We start from the raw sequence: 13,487 nt of genomic DNA, 5'->3' as shown, positions 1-13,487 counted from the left end.
TCATGGAGTGAAATTTGAGTAACTGTTATCTATTCATAAATATACCTTTCTCTTTGTACAAGACAATAATTCATTTCAGTTATAATTGCTTAATTATTCTATTAACTCTTACACCTCACCTTTGATTTAATTGACTCACTCATATTGAAGTTTTACTCTATGACATATGTCACTCGTGCTTAAGTGCTAATTTCTATTGTTTTCAATTCTTATTTATATTGTGTTATACACCATTGTTGAGGGAGAGGAATGAGGTTTCGGATTGTTCGGGTGTAGTTTTTGGATTCCCAGAAATCACCCATACCGACCTAAAGTTCAAATAAAGTGCTTTTTACCATCTAAAACATTTTAGTTTTATTGTCGCCGGATATAAAGAAACACCTAATTTTCCCCGGTGATAGTTTCCACCAACTCTTGTCATAGAGTAAAACTTCAATATGAGTGAGTCAATTAAATCAAAGGTGAGGTGTAAGAGTTAATAGAATAATTAAGCAATTATAACTGAAATGAATTATTGTCTTGTACAAAGAGAAAGGTATATTTATGAATAGATAACAGTTACTCAAATTTCACTCCATGATAATTCCCTCGCGCTTCGAAAAATGAGACGTCCTCGTCTAGAAGATCACCGAAATGATTTGTAGGGAATGTGCGGTCTGTATCTCAGCGTCGTTTGCTTAGGTCTTGGCCGGAATATGCAAAATGTGTTCTACATTGCGGAGATCCACAACTGCAACACGGCATTCTGGGCTGAACCATATTTAAAACGAACCTTTGTCGTCGGTCGTCACACCAGGAAAATTTTCCTAGGATTCGAATGCAATAAATCGGTCGCTTAAAAGAACATATTAGCATAATGGCAAAGAAATCCACACACGAAACACACAGAACGAGAACAAGTGTTCACAGGATGACGTCATCCATCTCTTGTTACATGCTGGATGGAATCCAGGCGTATAGTATGTCCGTGAAAGTTCTGGGATGTCCAAAGCTCGAAAAGCAGCGACGTTGGTATATGGTCGTAAAAGGCGGTCGAATCTCCTGCTCTTGGGTTGTATTATCGTCGTTTGTTGATGCTCTTGGAAACTCGCTCGGTTGCTGGTACGCAGGATCTAACTGCTACAAAGTATATGTAGCAGTCCCGAGTAAAATACCCTTAGGATATCTCCACCAAACTATCACCGGGGAAAATTAGGTGTTTCTTTATATCCGGCGACAATAAAACTAAAATGTTTTAGATGGTAAAAAGCACTTTATTTGAACTTTAGGTCGGTATGGGTGATTTCTGGGAATCCAAAAACTACACCCGAACAATCCGAAACCTCATTCCTCTCCCTCAACAATGGTGTATAACACAATATAAATAAGAATTGAAAACAATAGAAATTAGCACTTAAGCACGAGTGACATATGTCATAGAGTAAAACTTCAATATGAGTGAGTCAATTAAATCAAAGGTGAGGTGTAAGAGTTAATAGAATAATTAAGCAATTATAACTGAAATGAATTATTGTCTTGTACAAAGAGAAAGGTATATTTATGAATAGATAACAGTTACTCAAATTTCACTCCATGATAAATTATCATGGAGTGAAATTTGAGTAACTGTTATCTATTCATAAATATACCTTTCTCTTTGTACAAGACAATAATTCATTTCAGTTATAATTGCTTAATTATTCTATTAACTCTTACACCTCACCTTTGATTTAATTGACTCACTCATATTGAAGTTTTACTCTATGACATATGTCACTCGTGCTTAAGTGCTAATTTCTATTGTTTTCAATTCTTATTTATATTGTGTTATACACCATTGTTGAGGGAGAGGAATGAGGTTTCGGATTGTTCGGGTGTAGTTTTTGGATTCCCAGAAATCACCCATACCGACCTAAAGTTCAAATAAAGTGCTTTTTACCATCTAAAACATTTTAGTTTTATTGTCGCCGGATATAAAGAAACACCTAATTTTCCCCGGTGATAAACATATATCAAGTTGATATCAGTAAAAGGCATGAGGAGAGAGAGAGAGAAAGAGAGAGAGAGAGAGAGAGAGAGAGAGAGAGAGAGAGAGAGAGAGAGAGAGAGAGAGAGAGAGAGGAGTTGTAATTTTGTAAATGATTAAAACTACGATAATCATAAATGACCAGGCCTACAGTAACACATGCACATAAAAAATATTTTATGTACAATCATATAATGGCATTAATCAAATTTAAAATTATTTCTTGAGTACAAGAATATTCAGTCTGAGACTCATGCCCTCCGGACGCTTAACACTATCAGTCATATTATCCCGTAATTTTTAAACACGACACCCCTTAACTTTTGGAGAAAAAATGTAATCTGTCTTCGCTATACAACTTATCTTTAGCAAGTTCAAACCAATGAATTGATTACCGATCCGTGATAGAGTGGCAACTGCTGCAAATAGTAGTCCATACACAACAGGTAAGAAACCATTTTACCTCTAATAATTTATGCGCGTAATCTGTATACATATAAACATTGTTTGCATGTAGTATGATGTATATGGACGTGTACGTGTAATACCCAGTGTGTCTGTCAGTGTGTCCCCCTCAAATCTCGTTCAGGAGACACGAATAACGCGGCCACATACAGGTGAAATAAAACCGAGTTTCGCCGCTCTGCGTACTGACCTTTGTGATTATGAATTATCAGAGATACTTTCAATGTATTATTTCAAAATCAAATTTAGTTTTTGATATAAGACAGATTAAAAGAAATATCCAGGTGTCTAATTTCAATTTACTCGTACTATTTATAGCTAAATACTCATCATTCCGAATGCACCAAGGAAATAACATATCAAGATACGGGTAGATATACAAGGCCGGTCCACGCTCTAACTGTATAAATAATTTTCTCCTTAGCTTATAATCTTGAACTCTTTTATATCAAACAGGATTTTTGCGTTTTGAACATTGTAATGGGGCACATTTTTTTTTTTATAAATAGATAACATAAAGTCAAGAGGCACATCGATGATGAGCACCGGCTAAAGGTGCACCGAAGTTTTCACACATATTATAGTCTTAATAAGCACGGCTCACTTAGAAACACAAAGCTTAAAACACACTTTAAAACTATTCGTACAAATTGGCCATTAATTTGGGATAAAATTGAAGAAGTTTTAAAATATTTTGGGTAAAATATAAATTTTACAAAGATTCTATCAATATTTCATTTATTGCATTCGTAAATAAATTCATACTTGCTATATCTGCTAATTTTTCACATTAATCTAAAAGAAAGAATAGTTCTTATTTTGCATAATTCTATATTTTGAATCCAATATCTGTTTGCTTAACTGGTTAATTATCAATCATTATCAAGGAAACATCTTTGTCAATTTTTAAGTTGGGTTAATTTTACAATAATAGTAAAATTATACATTTATTGCATGATTGTGAGGGATATATGAAGATTTATTCTGCCATAGAAATTCACATTTCCCGAGGGAAATATGATTTTTCTGAGGGAATAAATCTTCATATTTCCCGAACGTTCATGCAATAAATTGTTTTATTACCTAAAAAGGGATTTGGTTGTTTTATTACAAATTAAATATTTGCGTCTATTTTGAGCTGCCGGTCAATAGACTGCGATCTATTAGACCGCCGGTCAATAGACTGCGATCTATTGGACCGCCGGTGTAACGAAGAATTTTGACCCGGGTTGAAAATTGACCCGGGGGTCATTTTTCCACGTTGAATATTGAGACCAAAGGTGTTGAATAAAGACCATAATCCGTTGAAAATTGACCTGCATCGTGGAATTTTGATAATGAAACCGGTTCAAAATTAAACGGCAAAGAAGCACAAATTAACGAATCAATATTTATGTTTTGGGTTTTTTAAATTAAAAAATATAAGTTTTTACATATTTATTCTTTAGATTTACATGTTTCTACGGGGGGGGGGGGGGGGGGGGGGGAGGCAAAAATGAGACTTAAATGATTATTCTTGAATTTACATATTATCCCTTAGATGTGTAATAAGTATTTCATTCATGATAAAATTTTCCCGTATGATTGATGTATTGTGTGATATCTATATATGTATATTTAAAAATAAATGTTTTTTAATAATATTTCTATACATGGTTACACGTTAAACTATTCAATTCAGTAAAACTCCTTTTTCTAAATTCGCTGGAGAAGTGTACAAATATAAATAATTTAAAAAAATTACAATACGTCATATTGTTTAATTTTGGTTTTACATTCACCCAGTAAATTAAAACTTTGATATTGTTCATTGTAAATTTTCTGTGTGGGTGTAATTAAAAAGTTAACAGTATGTCAAATTGAGATTTGTGTGTTTGCACCCACGTAGTTTGTTAAAACTTTGACTATCTGAATTTTGTATTCACACCCATCCAGCCAATAACAGTGTACAAAATAATGATACGCTAACATGTGCTCTTTCATGAACAATGCTGTAGTAATTATATATCTTGGATGCTGATACGTTTTAAGTGTTTTATTTGTTCCGTTAGGATAACTTCTGATGTAACTAAATATCATCAAATCGCTAATTATTCTATGCATAAACAATTTTGCTTCATGGAATCTGTAGCAAGTTAGCAACCAAGTGTTTGTACAGGATGACAATAAAATAGTTTTGCTTTAATAGTTTCTAAATTGCTTTGATCACAAAAAATTAACATAAATTTACTAACAGTAATTGTTTTCGTTAATAAATTGGTAAATTGCATTTTTTGAATAGAAATATGTAGAAGAAAACCATACAGCAGCGTTGGAGTATATGGTTGACCTTCCTATTACAGCCACCTACATTATTAATTTAATTTAAACGTTTTTTATTGAACGGAATGTTCAAATTATTGAATGGATTTGATAACAGACATAGCCTATGTAAACCCTTTCAATCATACAAGTCAAGAAGACATTATCTATGGTCATGAGAATATAGTATTACAAGTATACAGAATATTATTGATATTGTGTCCACAAAATAAGGGATATTTGAAAATTAAATAATTGTCTGAATATTTACCATACATGATTGTAGGACATATTGTTAATAGACATGTTTATTTACACCTACATTAACAAACCTATCACCTTCATTTATACTTGCAGAGATACAAACATAAGAATGAGATTTTCATGATCCAGCACATTTGAAAATAAGAGTAAATAAAAGGGAACTACCATCTTCGCTAGCCAAGGGTTTTCGGTCCACTCTGCTCATTCTGTTTATGGGGAGCAGAGTCGACCGAAAACCCTTGGCTAGCGAAGATGGGGAACTAGATGTATTATACATGTATAATACTTAAATAGGTTTAAAAAGTGTAACTTAAGAGAATCAAAAACGCTTGGTAGCCCTAATATAACTATAAACATGGGAAAATGATTTTATTTATATGAAAAATAAGAACTACCGTATATAGTTCATATGAAAAGGTACACTAATGTTAATAAGTTTATCAATAGGGCATGGTCACAAATTTGGTCAAAAAATATTTTTCCGATTTTAATGTTTACAATGCTTCCGTGTGTCATTTTTAATAGGCAACGAAAATTATAGCGTCATTTGTTGAGTTATAAGCGAGTTACAGAGCTTGCAAATTTTTGCTATGTAAGCAAAGCCTTTGATTACATTTTGAATGTTGAGGTGAAATTTTCAGTTTTAGACCTAAAATAAATGTGTTTAACGTTTCAAACTGTTTATTTATGCTTAAAATGAATAAGAAGATACACAAATCAGCTTGAAAAAGGATTTTAATGGTATATTAAACATATGCAAACAACAACAGGACACGAGCCTTGTTTACATGACAGAGAATTGTGAGCCCTGTATCTTGCTAATTACTATACGACTGACTCTCAATTTTCATTTTCATAGAAAAATAAAATTTGACCAAAATCGAGACCATGCCCTTTTAAAAAGTTCGTCTCTTTGTTGAGTCTTGGACATCCAGGAAAAAAATAACAGTTCCTTCAGATTCAGACTTACAGTATGGCAATCGGTTTTTAGAACGCAGTTCGCAGTTCGCAGTTCGCAATTGAATAGTGAACTGCGTTCTATAGAACGCAGTTCGCAATTCAAAATTTAGTGCGATTGAATAGTGAACTGCGTTCTATAGAACGCAGTTCGCAATTCAAAATTTAGAATTCATATTTGGGGCCCGCTTGCCTTATATGCAATTGAATAGTGAACTGCGTTCTATAGAACGCAGTTCGCAATTCAAAATTTAGTGCGATTGAATAGTGAACTGCGTTCTATAGAACGCAGTTCGCAATTCAAAATTTAGAATTCATACTTGGGGCCCGCTTGCCTTATATGCAATTGAATAGTGAACTGCGTTCTATATAGAACGCAGTTCACTATTCAATTGCATATAAGGCAAGCGGGCCCCAAGTATGAATTCTAAATTTTGAATTGCGAACTGCGTTCTATAGAACGCAGTTCACTATTCAATTGCATATAAGGCAAGCGGGCCCCAAGTATGAATTCTAAATTTTGAATTGCGAACTGCGTTCTATAGAACGCAGTTCACTATTCAATTGCATATAAGGCAAGCGGGCCCCAAGTATGAATTCTAAATTTTGAATTGCGAACTGCGTTCTATAGAACGCAGTTCACTATTCAATTGTATATAAGGCAAGTGTATATAAGGCAAGTATGAATTCTAAATTTTGAATTGCGAACTGCGTTCTATAGAACGCAGTTCACTATTCAATTGCATATAAGGCAAGCGGGCTCCAAATATGAATTCTAAATTTTGAATTGCGAACTGCGTTCTATAGAACGCAGTTCACTATTCAATTGCATATAAGGCAAGCGGGCCCCAAATATGAATTCTAAATTTTGAATTGCGAACTGCGTTCTATAGAACGCAGTTCACTATTCAATCGCACTAAATTTTGAATTGCGAACTGCGTTCTGTAGAACGCAGTTCACTATTCAATTGCGAACTGCGAACTGCGAACTGCGTTCTAAAAACCGATTGCCAATAACATTTCCTATCGAAGTGATAGATAAAGTTGATGAAATTTTCTTTTCTGCATGAAGATTTTTCCATAATTTACATGTAAACGGAGCAAAGCTATTGTAATAAGTAGTCCGATATAGTGGTAGATAATACAAAAAATGCTTATTCGACCTAGGATTATATGCATGTTCAGTTGGAAAATATGAATGAGTTAAATCTAACATATCTTGTGGTGCTAAAACATTTATAATTGTCTTGTAAAATATAATCAGTTTATGTTTATCCCTTCGAGATTGTAAGGTTTCCAAATGAAGGTCACTATATAAAATGAGTTCAGAGGTATTAACTCTGATCCCTGTCTCTGTTAGATTTCTTCAATTTGTACAGTCATGTTTAAGCAATGCGGAGTTGTTTTTTTTTTTTATACAGCTGCTCCACGTATCATCCTCATCATATTTCAATCTAGGTCTGATATATAAAAAGCCGAATTTTAAACAGTGTTAGTTTATCAATATAATCTTAATATAAGGTAATCTTAATATATTCAACCTTTTACATCTCTTTTCAAATATACCATCAATATAATTAGATCAACCCTCCTCCGACTGTATATTTAGATGCAAACTTACTTTTTTGAATTGTTACCATTTTTGCTGTGGATGGTATATGTTTTTGATTTTATAAAATATATTACGTCAGTTGCCTGTGTTTCGAATTTACAGGTAAATAATGGAATTGAAAACTCAAAATAATAGAAATGAATTGAGTTTTTTAAAAAGAACCATGACTCTGCATATGCAGAAAACTGGATGGTGCTTCAATAAAGTTAATCTTGCAAGTTTATGAATAAAGTATATAAAAATATGACAACCATTTACTAATTATTTTGTCAAGGAAATATCCTGACTTCTTCAATTAAACACATGTACCTGACGTTATATATTTTTTTCTCAATATAAAGATATATACCCTTTACCCAGTAAAGCTGATTAGAGGATATATATTTTCAATTATTAGAAAAATATACAATGTCAGGTGCCTGTCAATTAGAGCTCTGTTGAATTGCCTGAAAAGTAACGATAACGGGCAAAATATTTGTTAGATATATTTATCAGAGATTATGACAAGTTTAAACTTTAAATTCTGTCACACGAGGGAATGAAGATCAATTCTATGTCAAAAGTTTCTAGCCCGACTCGTCTGCTCCAGTCCGAAGCAAACGGTCATCCTCTTTGCTTTATTTACATAGTATTGTAATAATCAATGGATATCATATTTTCAGTCTCAAAATTAAATGATTAATCGGACATATCAACCTAAACAAAATCAGCCACGTCCGCATATGTTTTGGACGGTATGAAATTTTTTAAACTGAAACTTTCAAATATGTGCGTGATTGTAGATTTAAACCGTGTAGAGTAAGTTCTAGTTCAGACCAAAACTCTGACGTTGGGTTCAATTCTCAACAGGGTCAATTTTCAACGTGTCGAGCTCATCATAGTTTAGAAAATTCTTTCTTATACCGTTGAAAAATGACCCCGGGTATAAATTTCATGATTTTGGTCTCAAATTTCAACGTTGAAAAATGACCCTCCGGGTCAATATTCAACGTTGAAAAATGACCCCCGGGTCAGTTTTCAACCCGGGTCAATATTCTTCGTTACACCGGTCAATAGACTGCGATCTATTGGACCGGCAACGTATTTCAGAACGCGGGTATGTTAATGTTATATCCTTTCGATAGTTGTCAGGGAATGTATATTCGTTTACATAGACGCTGTTTTTAATACTTAGTTCATTCATTCATTCAATCTTTATTTCCCCCTTGCGGAGATTTCATGTTGTAAATTACAATATATAAAGAAAATCAGTCAATCGTACAAAAATAGGAAATAATTGTGAAGACAACGTATATACATATATAGTAAGGAAAATATTTATAAATTGTTACATTTGCTCTAAGAATAATAGCTCTACATACAAAATTTGTGCAACTGCAGATACATTTTTTCTTGTTTTCTTTATCAAATAATGTTGTGGGTTCAAATCCCCCGAGCAAAATACAGTATAAAACTTCATCTCTTAGCTGTGAAAGCTCTACATATAAATGGACATCAAAATAATTGATTAAACTGTTGTAAAACGAATCCCTAACAAAAGCTGTGGATGGACACCCCAATGCAGCATGCTGAAAGACTAGGTAAAAGACTATTTAAAATCTAATGGGTTGAAGACTCCCTCTTCTTTGTGTAAACTAATATTAAATTGAGATGTTGTAATGCATGCAACAGGTTTTGTGCATGTTGAAAAAAAAATCTGAGTATATTGCATAATAGCACGAAAACCATCTGCAATATGCAAATTGTAAACCCCGAAAACTAAAAAAGGAATTAGGTAATAAAACAATTATTTAATGCTTGAACAGTCAATAGACCAAATTGTTTCCCTTGGTGCAGGGAACAGCTCAGTATGATCTATTGCCCTCGGCCGATCGACAGGTGCGTGATACATGTAATCTTGAACACACCGGTTTCTAATCGTTTTTCAATTTTAGTAAAGCAATAACGTAGTTAAAGTTTACCGGTTTCTTTCTATATTAACAGTTTTCTGATATAAAAAAAGGATTTAAAACGATTTTTAATAGAAGTTATCATTTAATTACATCGTATGCTCGTCCTCGGGATTTTTCATAAACATAAAATGAAAGTTAGAAGGGATGTGATATGATGAAAAATATGACGATGACAGGGAAATATGAAGTTTATTGCCCTGGCAAGTGATTGTCTAGAACTAATCAAATGTCGCGTTATAAAGAATGATGATATTGAGGTATAATATTAAAAAAATTTGCTTTCTTCTTTTTTATCTGTATTTCACGGACACCAAATCATCTGTATCCGTAAAGAAATATGTATACATGCAACTGCAAAAAATCATGATCACAGTTTTCCATTGTGTGCAAGGACGATACGTCAAATTATTCATCACCGCAATCCAATGTACATCTAAACCACGTGTTTTGTATTAATGTTATGCTCTAAAATGACCATATATGCTTAGGAAATAAATTTATAATATGACCTATTCTGATTAGCGAGTTACACAACAATCTACCCACCCAATAATGAATTCAAACCATAGGCGTCGGAACCGGGGGGGGGGGGGGGGGGGCTAGGGGGGGCTTACCCCCCTCCCCCCCCACTATTTTTGCCAAGTTATACCTAACCATTAGAAACATAGCATGATAGAGGGTTCAGCCCCCCCCCCCCCACTTTTTCTCGCAGGATAGAGTATTGTTCCTAAATTTACCTTTAAAGATTGAGAAGTTGGATTCAGAAGCATGCTAGCCCCCCCCCCCCCCCCCCGGATTAGGATTTCCATGATTTTGAGAATTACTTTTTTCTCAATATTTCTAAGAATTAGTCTAGCCCCCCACTTTCAATTTGCTTCCGACGCCAGTGCAAACCAAATCGTTAATTTAAAAAAATTAGGCTCCTTATTTAATTCAAACAACATTACATTAAGAAAATCATAAAAGGATTAATTGGACAGCAGACACTTCCTATATAAGATCTCCCAATAAAAAGGTTTCACAATTCATTTGGGATTTATGTACCAAAATTTTTTTTGGTTATAAAGTTGAATGTAAAGAAGGACAGAACTTCAAAGGCTTCAAAGACACGCGTCGGGTTAGATGGATTTATATCATCATACATTACAACGTGGTTAAACGTGCCTGTGTGTGGATAACCGTCTCATCTTTTACTTAGGAATAGCTTATTGATTTACAATTTGTCAAATGGAGCTAAACAACCACTTCTAAACTCAAAAGTTTAAACAGTTTCTGCATTTTATTTCAAATTCATGTTTATTCAAGGTATACTTACAAAGGTATTTCTTTACGGCGTTCGAATCCGGCCTATCAAATTAAATATAGATTTATGTCTTTTCCTATATTGTAGGTGGAGAATAATAATTACTAGGTGGAGTATGGGGAGAACAGGAGGACGTGTGAAGATTGTGGCGCTTGTTTTGGTTTTTCTGGTTGTCTGCACAGTTGTTGGAGTTGTGACATGGCATTTAACCAAACATTCCTACCAAAAGGACGATGGAGCTAACTCAAAGAAAGCTTCGTCTGGATTACAGCTAGGAGACACTACTGTCGATGAAAAGCTAGGTGTTAACATTAAACGAAGGACAGAGAATTTTAACGTTTTGACAGGTCAACTTTGGAGCGACCCGACGCGTGAAAATGTAAAGCAATGGACAAAATCGAGCGACAATAAAGGAATCGCGGAATGGTCACGTGACCGGAAGTTAGAGGTAACCTTCAAGGAGGAGGGTGGTGTCCCTTGCTATCGGATTGACTGGCAGGTGACGGTTGGTATGGAGACAGTGCTGACGGACTGCTGGAATATCGGCGAGGCTCACTGGTACGGGGGATTTGAGGATTACTATCAGCCGTGGCCTCTAGAGAAAAGGTCCAAAAACTTGACGGCTTATGTTCCTCACGATTCGTACCAAAAACTACTTGGTGGAGTGCAAGAAAGGTTTTTCATTTCTTCCAAAGGCGTGGGTGTATACATTGAAGACGATGTGCCACTTTTCTTAAGTATCAACGCTTTCAACGACAAACAAATGTGTTTACAAGCTAAATACGTGAGGCACCCTTACCAAAATTTCAGAAGACGTCTTCCTTCACTCAGCTACCATATATGCGTTTCTGAAAACGTGAGATTAATCCACGACTATATGATGAGAACTTTTATAAAACTCAGACCGACGGACATCCCTGATAAGACAATGTTTCGGAAACCGATATGGTCGACATGGGCACAGTATCACAAGGACATTAATGAGTCGCTCGTCTTGGACTTTGCAGATAACATCATCAAGAACAATTTTACCCATTCTCAGTTAGAGATTGACGATGACTGGACTCCAAAGTATGGGGACATGGATTTTAATAATGTAAAGTTTCCTGACCCCAAATCTATGGTGAAGAAGCTGAACGATAAGGGGTTCAGAGTGACTGTTTGGCTGCACCCATTCTTCAACATTGATTCAAACGCTTTTATAGAAGCAGCCTCGAAGTTCTATTTGATCAAGGAATTCGATTCTCTACGACCTGGTTTGACATCGTGGTGGGATGGTAAGCTAGCAGGGATACTTGATGCAACAAATCCAGAAGCAGTGGAATGGTACTTAAACAAAACAAAGTTTCTTCAAGATACATATAACATAAGCTCTTTCAAGTTCGACGCCGGCGAGGTGAACTGGCTTCCTTTTGTGTATTCTGCAAGTTTTGATATTCCAAGCGAATATACCAAACATTGGGCAAGTCTTGCTTACAAATCGGACACCTCAATTCGTCACCAAGAAGCTCGAGTCGGCTCCAGGAGTCAGGATCTACCCATTTTTATCAGAATGTTGGACAAAGACAGCAATTGGGATTACAAAAATGGTTTAAAAACCTTAATTCCCACGGCTTTGACTTTTGGAATTCTGGGATATCCCTTTATACTTCCGGATATGATTGGTGGAAACGCATACAACAGGCAACCGGAGAAAGAACTTTACATCCGATGGATGCAAGCTAACGCCTTTTTGCCATCGCTGCAGTTTTCAATAGTTCCTTGGCAGTATGATGACGAGGTGATCAACTTGACGCGTCGATACATTCAGCTTCATGACGACTTCACAGATACCATCATAAAACTCGCCAGAGAGGCAGTGGACACTGCAGCCCCCATCATCAGACCGCTGTGGTGGGTGGCGCCGACTGATGAGGCGGCGCTCACAATAGACTCGGAATTTCTCCTCGGAAACTATATTCTTGTGGCACCAGTTTTGGAAAGTGGTGCTCGGTCACGTGATGTGTACTTGCCGCCGGGACAGTGGACTGATGAACTAAGAGGGGGCATAAAACAAGGAGGCTGGCATAGAAACTACAGGGTTGAACTCCATGAACTCCCGTATTTTAAAAGGAAATCCGAAATATCGGTATATGTGTAAAAGTAGACTTCTGACTATATATTATGCGCATTTTCTCATGCATGTGATAGCGCTTTTAAAAAAATTTTTTTTGCTCAACTTTTTTGTTGTTTAGCTGTTTTATGTAAATTCCTTTGTATTAACGTGATAATAAGCAGAAAAAGGATAGTTTAGCTGATCAGAGAGAGAGAGAGAGAGAGAGAGAGAGAGAGAGAGAGAGAGAGAGAGAGAGAATGTAAAACATTGGGTATGAAAATATCGTTTTTCTTCAAAGATTGCCACGTAACGGTATACATGTACCTTCATGGCCCTAGCCTGTTAACCAATAAAGAACGTACGTTCATTTCATTGTTTAAACATCCCTCGTCAATCAATTAAATTAAGTATAAGTATGTAAATTAATTTAGTCGTTATTGTCGATCAGAACATTTCACAGATTGAACAGCCAGTTCTTCCATATATATTTACATTTGCAAATATGTATTCTTTTAATATGTACGTGATCAATT

The 13,487-nt window shown here is 35.1% G+C and overlaps 1 protein-coding gene across 1 annotated transcript; it reads left to right on the top strand.

The window, feature by feature from the left end:
• Positions 1-2,360: 2,360 nt before the first annotated feature.
• LOC128188743 (myogenesis-regulating glycosidase-like) lies at positions 2,361-13,428 on the top strand. Its single transcript, XM_052859986.1, has 2 exons — positions 2,361-2,451; positions 10,947-13,428. Exon 2 carries the CDS (start codon positions 10,975-10,977, stop codon positions 12,997-12,999), a length of 2,025 nt encoding a protein of 674 aa, XP_052715946.1. The 5' UTR covers positions 2,361-2,451; positions 10,947-10,974; the 3' UTR covers positions 13,000-13,428.
• The last annotated feature ends 59 nt before the right edge of the window (positions 13,429-13,487 follow it).

Source organism: Crassostrea angulata, chromosome 6, assembly GCF_025612915.1.
Source record: "Crassostrea angulata isolate pt1a10 chromosome 6, ASM2561291v2, whole genome shotgun sequence".
Lineage (NCBI taxonomy): Eukaryota > Metazoa > Mollusca > Bivalvia > Ostreida > Ostreidae > Magallana > Magallana angulata.
Note: the sequence above shows the minus strand (reverse complement) of the source record. Positions and strands in the feature narration are given on the sequence as shown.